The sequence below is a fragment of the Peromyscus maniculatus genome, chromosome 7 (assembly GCF_049852395.1).
Source record: "Peromyscus maniculatus bairdii isolate BWxNUB_F1_BW_parent chromosome 7, HU_Pman_BW_mat_3.1, whole genome shotgun sequence".
Taxonomy (NCBI): Eukaryota; Metazoa; Chordata; class Mammalia; order Rodentia; family Cricetidae; genus Peromyscus; species Peromyscus maniculatus.
In genome coordinates, this window is record NC_134858.1 from 12,436,584 (window position 1) to 12,449,624 (window position 13,041).

At 45.2% G+C, this 13,041-nt stretch overlaps 1 protein-coding gene across 6 annotated transcripts in view; it reads right to left on the bottom strand.

The window, feature by feature from the left end:
* The window catches only part of Fat3 (FAT atypical cadherin 3), a 599,580-nt gene that overhangs the window by 20,717 nt on the left and 565,822 nt on the right, over positions 1-13,041 (bottom strand). For all 6 annotated transcript variants that reach the window (XM_006990546.4, XM_016008861.3, XM_042280463.2 and 3 more), the window contains one exon: positions 9,826-10,294. In XM_006990546.4, the coding sequence (XP_006990608.1) occupies positions 9,826-10,294 (469 nt within the window). The remainder of the gene's footprint in view (positions 1-9,825; positions 10,295-13,041) is intronic.

Sequence of the window (13,041 nt, forward strand, 5' to 3'; positions counted from 1 at the left end):
GTATAGTTTCTCCTGTTTTTTTTTTTTTTTTTGATCTCTATGATAGGTACTTCATGTTTCAGGCCAGCTAGGTTACTGTGCTCTGCCTCATAAACACTGGTCTAGATGTTTAGGTATTTGCGGATTTATCACCTTTAACAACCAGTCAGTACTCTCCATAATGTGTGTGGGCCCAGGAAGAATTCTTGTCTCATAATCAACACCAAAGAGATTTTGCCCATTTCCAGCCAACTGGTTTACTGGATTATTATTTCAATGCTGTAAAAGCAGTTCTTAGATGGATTTCCAGTCTCTAGCCTGCTCTAGACTTGCTAGTCCCAAATCACATTAGAGAATGCCATAAGATTAAATCTCTTTCCTACCCTTTCTGTGTATGTATGTGAATATGCATGTGTGTGTGTGTGTGTGTGTGTGTGTGTGTGTGTGTGTGTGAGAGAGAGAGAGAGAGAGAGAGAGAGAGAGAGAGAGAGAGAGAGAGAGAGAGAGAGAGAGAGAGAGAATGGTAGAGTTCTTCCTGTTGATTTCTGCTTCTCTGGAGTACTAACACATTATCTTCCAGATTGCAGAAATCCCTCATGGTCTTCTGTAGAACATCGACTTGATGTAGCAGTCTGCTTGACTGATCCCCTTCCTCTAAAGACGGATCAGCTGTGTGGTAGATGGAGGAGTGTCGGTGCTGGTTCTTAGTGGTGGGGGTTTGGCAGGCCAGTTGTTCAACCCCTGGTAGATCCATTAGAAACAGGATAACCACAGACATCAGCCAGCACTACAAAGCAGGGAGTGTTACCAGCACATTCGTAGAAAAGAAACTATGAAAAGCACTGGGATATGAGGTCAGAAAAGATGTTTACAGCCCAGGAAACCTAGTCCTAGAGGAGCCAGCACTTACTGATGCTCACAAAGCTGGATGGACTTCAACTCAGGCCTGGTCAGTGTGGTCTTGGCCTGTTTCTAATACCACACATCACTGTAACTACAACTCACTGAGCATTTCTCTGTCATCAGGATGAGAAGCAGAGTGTTCAAGCTCTGCACTATGATCTCAGACCCACCAGACAAGAGGGCTCTGGGAACAAATCTGCTTTTAAACATTTACTTTTGGAGGAAGTTTATGATACACAATGAGGGAGGAAATGATGGGTTAAAATACTCAAATGAGATTTTTAGTAAATAATGACAGCTATTATTCACCCTCTTTGAAAGGCTTGATTATAAAAATTAACCTGTTACTACCATGATGTTATTATCTCATTATCCTGCTGCAGAACCTTTTATTAACAATTTTTATATAAGTAAATCTGCCATAATAATCCCAAGTGATCCAGTGACTTAAACATCACTTCCAGCCACTCAACAGAGAATCACAGTGATCCTCAAAGAGAACAGCACAATAATCCTAGAATGGTCCCCTAGTGTCCCCATGGGGCATTGGAGAGGTCATGAGGCCTTTCTAACACATAGGACTAGGAAGTGACTGAGTCTGAACTGAATACAGTCTTCCCAAGAATTTTCCATAATACTGTATAGAGTCTAGAAATTATTGAGTGAGACTAATAACTTGCCAAGAGTAAGAGGGAGTAGTTTGTGATAATTTCACATAGTTCTCCTGAAGGCAAAAGAGAAATAGTAAGACAGACAAGAACAGACACTCCTTCTGGGAGCCAAATAATCACTAGATGAACAAGATCACATATGTTTCTGTTCTTCCAAGAATTCCCTATGTTGTTATAACACATACACACATACACACACACACAAGCATGTACACATATGCAAACATACACATACACTCCAAGACACATATATACCTACACACTAACACACATACACATACACCTACACACATGCAACATACCAACACATATGCATACCTACATATACACATACCAACACATATATACATTCACATACAGTTGCACACATGTACACACTTAAACATGCACAACTATATCTACACATATTAATACATCTACATGCATACCTATGCGTGCACACACACACACATACACAAATTCCTAGAGATATCTAGAAAGTATCAAATGATCACAAAATTATCTAACATTGTCACGAATATAAAAGAAAAAATTATTCACTGTATAATTTCCCAAAGTCTAAATAAGAATTAATTTTGGGGGAGATAGGAGAGAAGTTACAAAACCACTAATCAGAATAACAGCTTTTCAAATGACTAGGAAAACTTCTAAGTGCTTTCTGTAACTTTTTTTTTTTTTAACTTATAACAACCGCATGAATTGTATTATTTAGCTGGTAGCAATTATCATGGCTACTTTACAAAGGAGAAAACAGGCACTTAGGTAAGACGGTTCTCTTGTGGTTATGGAAGCCAGTGAGCAGATGGACTGTGCACACTTCTCAGCTTGGAAGAAGGAAATGGCCTTACTAGCATTGAAATATGTATACAAAAAAAGCTGCAGCTTCTTTTCCTTCAAATCTTGGCGACATGGGAAGTATATTTTTAAGCCTTGCCTCCAAATCTGTGTTCCTGTTTACACTCCTACTTATAGCCTATGCAGATGGTTTTGAAACCTGTACCCAGACAAACTTAAAGTGCTTCTCCTCCCCTTACTCAAAGAAGAACATCTCCAAACCTATTAAATGCAAAAATAGAATTGGAACAAGCAATTAGAGAGCAGATTTGGGTGGTGTAGGCAAATGATCAAGACACTTCCTGTCTTATCCACTTGCCTACTTGTTCTTCAACCCAGTTCACCCAGGCAATGGCCTCAACCTTCTGCTCTTGCTCTACTCATCAGGGCAGATGACCATCACTCTTTGGGTCCACAGTCTTGATAAGAAAACAATGCCCACAGCATTGAGGTGGAAATATTGACAGACACATGCAAAGTACCCAAGACCTAGAGTTTCATCTGCTGCCATGTTGGCTGAATTACGGCATGACCATGACTTGGGAAACTACTTGGATGTGGTGAGGACCTGGATCCAAGACTGAGTCCGGGCTATTGCCCATCATCTGTATGTGGTCATGTCCAAGATGCTTGACTTCAAAGAACCCCCTTGCTTTTTCTCAACAACCATATTCATGAATTCTCTGCCAGAGAGAACAAGGTTCTGTATTCTAGAAGTCGATGCAGGACACAGGCACCAGGTACTTGGATGTTGTGCTGTAATTACTGCAGACTCTGAAGTCGCTCTCATCCCCCTGTTGCTTACAAACCCAATAACTGCAGGCAGAGGAAACACGTTTGTCAGTCAGGGGTTTGCCTCACAAATGTGAGGACTTGAGTTTGATCCAAGCCCCAGCAGCATTCCAAGAAGTCCAGCATGATGGTGCATCTTATAATCCCAGCACCCGAGAGGGAAGCAGACATAGGCAGATCCCTGGGGCTCACTGGCTGGTTAACCTAGCCAAGTTATTGAATTTCAGGCCAGAGAGACCTGCTTTCAGAGAGAAGTCAGGTGCGCCACCCATGTTCACAGGAACTGCAGTGGAGGTGGCCTCTGGCTTCCACTTGCATGCAAACTCATGAGCATGTACACGCACCCAAGCATACCCACTCTCTCTGTGTGTTTCTCTCTGACTCATCTCTGTCTCTCTCTGTCTCTGTCTCTCTCCTACTAGCTGAAGCCAGAAAAGGTTTTCAATATGAATTTTAGGCTAAGTACTGAGACCCCTAGTCTCTGCAAATCTCAATAAATGTGGGAGATGTTTGTGTGTGTGTGTGTGTGTGTGTGTGTGTGTGTGTGTGTGTGTGTGAGAGAGAGGGGGGAAGGGGTTGAGTTGCTAATCACGGGTGGGATGGTCTAGTTGCTGATTTCGACTTTCATCATTGTAAATTTGACTTTTTTTCTTTTTGCAAGCAAGGTGCATTCAATGTTTTAGGAACTCGTGAAATGAAAACTTCTGGAGAGTACTGTGCTGTTCCCAGGACAGGTGGCCCACATTTCAGGTGCCGTGTGTTAAGCCAGACCTTGAATAGTTTCCTTGAGGATGTGACAGTCTTTATGTGCCCACAACATGAGGAATATAGTTGAATCTCATCTTCTGGAATATTCTTTTGTGTCTTCACATGACTCAGATCTTTTGAACTTTGTTATTAGCATGTATTGTTACTAATGCTGTCCAAAAGAACACGAAAAATTGACCAACTTTTTTTCTTAGGAGAAAGTCACACAAAAAAGAAAAACATTTTCCATAAGCTGCAGAATTCGTTCAGGTGATCTCCACTGTATGCACACAGCAGACAGACTCTCCCTTCTTGTGCCTCTGCTCAGTGAGCCAGTAGTGGAATCCATGTGGGACAGCAGGGGAAGCAGGCTACTCATGTGGCACCTGCTGGTTACACAACAGTGGCGGGACTTAGGACTCAACATGGCTCAGCACACCGAAGCTACTTGACAACATCTGACACATTGAACTTCCTGACTCCTACAGGAAGGGGAACTAAACACTTCACAAAACAGGGTCCAAGGTAGCAAAGGGGGCTTTGTTGCCAAGGACACGTCTGTGTCCATCTCTTTGAATCATCTAAGAGCCCATCATGCAACTTGATAGGCAGAATATTCAAGGTTGCCGAGCATGAGCGGGAGAGATAATCCTGCTTTGGTCTTTGAAGATCTCGGAGTAACCTGATTTTGCTGACAAGAGAGTGATACTCCAGGTCTATTCATCTGACTTTCAACTCCTTTCAATGTCCTGTGTCTGTTTACATCTCCTGGCACCCACAGACTACATTCCTGTAGATATAGAACTCTCAGGATTCTTTAGTGTCAGTGGTTCTCAAACTTGAATGTGCGCTGAACCCACCTTGTTGAAACAGAGATGCCTGAATTCCTGTAGATTCTGATACTTAAGGTTTGTGTCTCCTCCCCACTGCCCTTGAATTTCTCTCAGCAAAACATTCAAGAGTTTGCAAGTATAATTTGGTACCCGGCAGAGGGATCTTCTAATGTGGGTAATGAAGGACAGAGACAAGCAAATGTATTTCCTTTTAAATGAATAATTAAGAGACTCTTCAATAGCAAGACTTCATTTTACCAAGTTTCTTGAGTGATCTGATGCATCTCAGAGTTGGAGAACCACTATCTATAACACAGTAGGAAACAAGAGCTAGAAGATCCCCCAGACTCCAGGGCACCTGGGAACCCGAAGGTAAAATCAGAACATTGTCTAGGGGGCTTGTTGAGGTACAGACTGAATCAGCAGGTTCAGGTGGGATCTGAATTGCATCTTTCTAGCATCCTCCATGATGATGTAGTTTGTCCTGGGACACACTTGAGAAGAGCAAGGAGTAAAATTCTGGCCTCACACTTTCCCATGTATGTGATGCTAGACTTCTTATTTAACTTTGCTGGTCTATTTAATCTGTAAAATGGGAGCAGGCAGCAGAAGGGAAGAATGTTCCCAGAGTATTGAAAAATCAAATGTCTTAGTGTATAAGCATTTGCAAGGTTAGCAATATTCCAGTACTGTGTACACTCAAACCAGTATCTCCGACCACTGAAAATTGACCCACATTTCCTTTCAGGATTTAGGCGTCCAGTTTCATGCAAAGCTGTCTGAGTGATTGCCTCTGGCCTGGTGACACAGGCTTGGTGCATTTCTTCACTAAATTACAGCTTAGCTTCTGCTGCGTCTCCCTTTAATTGTCCTGAGTTGAGCATGATGAGGCATGGAGAATTGAGCACATCTTATTCCGAATGTGGGTGCTCTCTGGTCTGTGCCCCACCCAATGGGTCTGAAAATGTAAGGGTCAGAACAGGCTCCAGCCAGTCAGCCAGTTCTTCTCCATGGTGGTTGCTGTTTCCAGGTCATATGTATATGTATATATAGAGTTTTAAGACATTACCAAGGGGCAGCCTTCTTTCTGTGGTTGATTTACAGAGTCACACCACAAGCTCGCACTCTGTGCTTTGACTCCCCTGGGTCGCTGAGGGTTGCTTCTCGGGCAGGAAGAATTATAAGGCTGGTCAGAGCTGCTGACTATACCATTCCAGGCTAGTTGATGCAACCCTTTGGTCCTTGTGCCAAGGCTTTGGTTGGGTTTGGGAATCCTGAAAGGAAATGTTTCTTGCTGTGGGTTGGGTTGACTTTATAGATTATTAATGTTCTGGAACAATGTGCCACAGTTTGAGAATGGAGCCTGTTACCAGGAGACCCAGTCCTCCAGTATTGTTCTGTGATCAAGGGGATGGCGATGGTAAATCATGTCCTGGTATTTTATAGTGATCCACAGGAGAGAGTTAAAAAAACAAAAACAAAACCCAGGTTGATGTTCCAGTGAACTCTGCCATCAGATTGTCATGTGCAGGGCTTACCTCTAAGGATCTCAGTCTACTTCCTTAATTCAAATGTCCTCTTGGAACACTGCATGCATCCTAGCTTTTGGTCTGGAAGCCCAAGTCCACGGCTGTGTGGTTAGGCCTTTCTGGCAGCCAGAAGGAGTTCATGAGGGTGTGGCTATACTTCATTTCACTGTGCTTTAAAGAAGGCATTTCTTGTAAGTGACTTTATGATTAATTTAATGATTCCATAAATAGGAAGTAGAGGCCTTATTTTTGGCTCATTCCTTTCCTGTAACCTGTAGTGGCTAGCCATTCCAGCTTTGATCTGGAAGTTTCAACCCCCATTGTGGCTTCGGTAACTGTCACGCCTACAAGGTGGGGCCGAGAGAGGACCCTGAAGACCCGAGATCCGGATATGCTGGCTCTCTTGGTTCCTGGACTCTGGACGCTGGAGCTAGACCAAGCAGAGTTCTCCAGAGAACACCGCTGGACTGTGCCACACCTTTCCCAGACCCTGTAACCTATCCCTTCACTTGTAAGTTACCCCACAAAATAAACCTCCCTTTTAACTACGTGGAGTGGCCTTAGTAATTTCACCAATAGTAACCCACCCCCCTAATTTGGCAAAAGGGATTTTTCAGGTAGGAAAAATAAGGACATGACCAAAATGTCCATGATAGGTGCTGAAGAGATGGCCAAGTTCTATTCCCACTGTCCACATGGCAGCTAACACCTGCCTGCAATGCTGGTTCCAGGGGGTCTGATGCCCTCTCCTGGCCTCCGTAGGCACCAGGGTTCACATGGTGCAAGGCATCCAGGTAGCCAAACCACCCATACACACAAAATAAAACAACAACAAAAAAATCTTTTAAAAATGCCTGTGATATTAATAGAAAATGGAGAGAAGAAAATAGAGCCTCTTCTTTGAGGCCAAGGCCTCATCTTTACAGCCAGGAGGCCAGCAGGCCCCTCCTCACATACTGGAAGAGGACCTCTGACATTCTTATTTGGTGGCTCCACTTGGAGCCATGTTTCCAGAACCAGGTTCTCTCAATCAGGCTTGGAGTGGCTTGTGGGATGACTGTCCCTGTGGGGGCCTCCTCACACCAGCAGAGTAGTGGGCTTGAGGCAGGGCAGTGATGTGGATGGATGTGAGAGAAGACACATCATCATTTTAGAAAAGCATATACTCTTATGTGCAACGAGAAGACTGGAGATGACAAGAGACTACATCGTCTTGGAAGGAAGAGGAGCTGAGGAGGCCAGACTTAAGAAGAAGGCCCTAGCATAGAAAAAAATAGAACATGGGGGAGCAAAGAAAGATGGTTTGCGTCATATACAGCAAGTCTGACCTTTAGGGCAGGCAAGGAAAGAGTATAGGAAAGAGTTGGTATGCAGTTCAGCTGGTGGAATGCACGAGACCCTGGTTTGATCTCCAGTGCCTTGGACACTGAGTGTGGTGATGATGCATGCCTGGAATCCCAGTGCTTGCAAGGCAGAGGCAGGAAGGTCAAAAATCTAAGACCATCCTTGGTTGTACATTAAATTTGAAGCTGTCCTAGGATATATGATACCCTGTTTCAATGAAACAAAACAGAGCAAAACAGAAAAAAACCTGGTGTTTCTCAGTGGAGCCCAAGAGCCATTTAGTTATATAACATACCTGCTCTGAGTACTTAGCTAAAGGATTTTGTGGCAGTTAAAAATGTACCCTACTGAGCCAAATTCCCCTTTGTTCAGTGACTATTATTATTTTAAAGACAACCCTCTATGGAAGACCATGGTTTTGCCAGGAAAAACAATGTCCTGACATGGTTCAAGTATATTACAATTTGTGGCTGCGTACCCAGGATTTGACATGGCGTGGTGTTCCATTTCAACCCAATTTAATTATATGGCCCTTTCATAAATTGTCAGTGGCTCACACTGGTAGGGTTTTTTTTTTTTGCCTCATGAAAAACTGGCCATGATTTGTCATAAGGGGCTGGTTTACAGAGCAGCTAGTGGAGAGGTACTGCCCATCATTCGGGAATTATGGAGCCATAACCACCCTCTATTTACATAGACTGCTGAGACAGTAAAAACAGCAAATAGATTTCTTAAATTGAGACTGTAGAAAGTCCCCCCAGGGCACGGGGCCCTCGTTGTGACAGTGACATGTCTGAATCTGAACAGCTTTGCTGTCTGTGTTCCTGCACCACATCGTTCCATGGACAGTTTAGAACATTCTAATAATAAAATGGACTCTAAATTCAGAGCCAGTCTGCACGAAACATAGATGCCAATGCCGAGCAGTCTCAAATGATGTGAAGAATGTTTAAATCTGCTACTCAGATGGCTGCTGAGTAGCTCTGCAAAGGGCTGGAGGGGACCAGCTGGGGCTGCTGAGAGGTGGCAAGGCCCAGCCAGGAGGAAGCCTGACCTTGTGGACCACCACAAAGATCCTGCACCTATGTGGAACAGCGGATTCTTAGATCTCAGGCTCCTGGGCCTTCAACAACTATAAAGATGCTCTGTGGTTCTGTGACCCATCTTTCCTCCTTCATTTCCTCCCTTTACCTCCCATCTCTTTCCTGCTCTTTCCCCTTTCCCCTTGAGGATATACCTGGGGAAGATGTGACTAGAGAAGACCATTCTGCCCACCCCTGACTGGCTTCCCTTCTGAGATCCTCTGTATATTTTCATCTCTCTCTCTCTCTCTCTCTCTCTCTCTCTCTCTCTCTCTCTCTCTCTCTCTCTCTCTCTCTCTCTGTGTGTGTGTGTGTGTGTGTGTGCACGTTCATGTGTGATTAGGAGGGTATAGAGGACATCCCTGGGAGTTATTTTTTTTTCAGACACTTCCCACCTTTTCTGTTTTGGAGTCAGGGTCTTCTCCAGCCTGGAACCCACCATGTAGGCTAGACTGGCTGGCTATCGAGCCCCAGGGCTCACCTGTCTCCACCTTCCCAGTGCTGGGGTTTCAGGTGCACATCACTGTGGCTAGCTTTTGATACATGGCTCCTCGAGATACAACTCAGATTTTCACAGTTGCAAGTCAAGCACTGACTGACTGGGGTATCCTCCAGCTCCCTCTCCTTTGTTTTGACTCCTTGTGTCTTTGTAAAGTTCAGAGTACAGTTGTTTTCAAGACACATCTCAAAAGCATGCTCCATAACCATTAACTCTTGATTCTCCTCCCAGCGAGGCAAGTTCACACTCCTCTGCCTGCTTTAGTTGCTGGTAAAGTTATATCCAAGCCTGATTAGCAGCTCAGTCAGTGCAGTGACACCAGGCAGCCTTCTGCAGTGACAGCAGGTGGCTTCTGAAGTCACTCACACCTTACAGGGAGCTGCAGTCTCCAGGGGTGTGGGCTGTGCAGGGAAGAGGTGGTGGCATCCAGTTACTGGCTAACCTGCATACCCTGCTACTGCCAAGCTTCTGTAGCACAGAGGATTCAGAAGCAGATGAGCATCCTCTCCAGGAGGATCCTGGGGAAGGTGGGAGGGGCTGGTTGTGAGGGTGAGCCTCCCAACAGGTGCATGACCTCCCCTCCCCTAAGCGCCTGCACACAGCTTCACTCACCGCCAGAGGGTAGGCCGCTGCAGCTGCCCCCGTGTAGACAGGGGCTGCGTTGGCATGCATCCGGGTAGAGCACACAGCCCAGCTTCAACTCCGTCAGACCCACGACCTCAGCGAAGCTGCTGCGCTTGTTTTGGAGGGGCAGCTCGTTGTGATTAAGCACCACGGAGTCCAGGCAACCCTGGAAGCCACCAAGGACCTGTGTGACTCGCGTGTCCGTCAGACTGCGGATGTTATCCGCCTGTACCAGGGCACCAAAGAAGATGGCACTGTCGGTGTTTAGCGTCTGGAAGTACAGGGGCGCCCTGCGCCGCTCCACATAGCTGTCGTCCAGGGCCAGGCTGGTGAAATTGCGATTGAGCTCCAGGAAGACTGAGTGCCAGCTCCCATCGTTGACAGCGCGGCTGGAGATGCCTAGGATCCCAGGGCCATTGCCACAGTCCAGCTGGAACCACAGCTTGCCTTCCACAATCTGTGTGGGAAGAAATGCAGAGCCCTCTTGAGTCTAGCTCCCAAATGCTGCGATCCCAACAGGGCAGATGTTCCATCCAGGCCTGAGTTTGCATCTGTGTGAACTAAGTCCTCCGCTGTCTGCCAGGAAAACACCGGTCTAACACTTCTCAGATCTTCCAGGTACCCATCAAAGGGACAGCCAGGAAGCTCACAGTGGTATTTAAGAAAGTTTTTAACAACGGATCGTCCCCCCTTTTAAGACCTACTGGGATAACTTTTTGTTTCTGCACCACTCTATCACAGGAATGATTTCCATCAACTCACCAATATTCACTGGACACTCACCATGTCGTAGGCAATAAACTAAGACAATCTACCCAGACCTTCTGGGGCTCACTAATCCAGTGGGGGAACATCACGTGTTTAATTGGTACAGACATACTCCCCAGATAAATTTGCAAGAGTGTGATGTGGGGGAGAGAAGAGGACAGATAGAAGCAAAGGCTTCCTGGTGGCCAGCTTTGTGTGGACTTCGGATTTTTAAACTCTCTATAATAAACATTGATGTAATTCTTAAGCCCGTCTTTTCCTACACTGTTCACCATATAGACAAGAGGCACTCCCAGAGTGTCCAGGCTTGGCTACTGCATACAGCAGAGATGTCCAACCTTTTGTCCTCCCTGGACCACACCATGTGGAGAAGGATTATTTGGGGCCACATATTAAATTCATGGGTGTCTAACTCAGCCCACCATATAGTTTGCAAAAAAATACAAACATTTATTCTGAGTGACACTGGGACATGGTTTTGTCATCTATAAAAGCATGAAGTTCATGCTTTTAAAAACTACACAATTAAGTTATAAAGTGAAAATCACAGATAATCTAATAACATTTAAGTGAGTTTATAATTTTGTGTTGAGCTGTATTCAAATTATACTAGGGTGCACTGGTTTGGAGTCCTTGCTTAGAGCTTATACATATTTAACAACAAGACCTTCTGGTGAACTGTTTGCACTTTGGGGGTGTTCCAATCCCTTGTCAGGGTACTACAGGGGAGACATGCCTGCTTTAGACATGGTGTTCACCACATCCCCTGGAGGCTAACACCAGAGAGCATTGCCTATAGGTGAGAAGGCTGTATCATCAAAGGATCCTAGCTGGCAGACAGCAGGGATCTTCAACATCCATGGAGACCCGGACTGTCCTGCTGTTGAGATGGCCTTTGACCCTTGCTGCTCCACTCTGGACTGTGTTTCTTAGAAATCCTATGTGGCATCAGGATTAAGGAATTGAGAGCTAGGCCCCCATGTGGCCAAGCTTAAATTTGGCCACTAGGGAACTCATAGCTGGGCACTGAAAGACAAAAGCCTCTAGATCTAGAAAATGATTCTGTGGAGTCCAGTGTCCCAATGTGAATGGGATGGAGGTGGTCTATCTGTCCTGAGAGATGCTGACACCTGCATTTCTGTATACAGCATAGACTCTGGTCAAGAGAAAAAGTAGAAAGGAAAAGTGGAAATGAAAGACCAACATGGACACTCCTTCCATGGCACCAGCAGCTAAAGAAATAAAATGTTAAATGAATTTTTAGAAATGAGCCAAGCTGGTCTTTGCATGGTGCGTTTTACTTGTGAAAGAACCAGTGGCTTCTGCAGCACACTCACCCTCACAAACATAGTGGCTTCTGCAGCACACTCACCCTCACAAACATAGTGGCTTCTGCAGCACACTCACCCTCACAAACATAGTGGCTTCTGCAGCACACTCACCCTCACAAACATAGTTGTTTCTGTAGCACATTCACCCTCACAAACATCCTGTTTCAGAAAGGCCCACAGCCAAACAACCTAGTGACTCTCATGTCTGCTTTGTGACTCCATGGATTTTTTTCACCTGCAAGTCAGGGTCATAGATGCATGCCCCCAACACTGGGAGCCCGGAGAGCAGGGCAGAGCCAGGGACTCAGAGGATGCAGAGCTTAACTCCAGGTCTGCCTGTATCACCCTGCTCTCTGGAAAGCACGGCTCTACCTCAGTGGGTTTGGAATTAGAGAACAGAGAGATGTGTCATGGTGTCTGCTGCAGAATGGCTGGCCACATCACATATGAAGTGTGTGCGCACTCACCAGCATAAACACACACACACACACACACACACACACACACACACACATGCACGCACGCACGCACGCACACACGCGCACACACACACACACACACACACACTGCTCTCTAGTATATGTGTTTGGATGTGAAAGGGCTGAAAACAAACATTTATTTCCAGAGAGCTTTCACTTATAAACATATGCAATTGCTGGTTTTTGTTGTTGTTTAGCAAAATAGGCCGAATGGCTATTGTAAGTCACAGCAGACTTTCTCAAGTGACAATGCACAGATAACATTCACATCTGTATTTGAGTGTAGGTAATAAAGTGATAGAACACAGCTTTGGAAACACTTTCTTCTGCAGCAGCGCATCTGCTGCTTTTTGCCCCATGGCTACAGAACACTGTCCCCAGTCTGTCATGGAAAATCTGGTGGTGAAGGTGTAGTTCACCAAAGTGTTCAATTAACATATTACTTGGTTCATTCCCTTCCCCCATCACTACCAATTGCCTGTGTGTAATAACCAGAAAAAACTGACATGAGTCTGATACATCCACACACATGAAAATTTTGCAGCTAAGGAACTAAAACTATCGCCTGTGAATACTGAACACAGCTAAGTAACCCTGCCCTTTTTATAACATAACAGCAGCAGCAT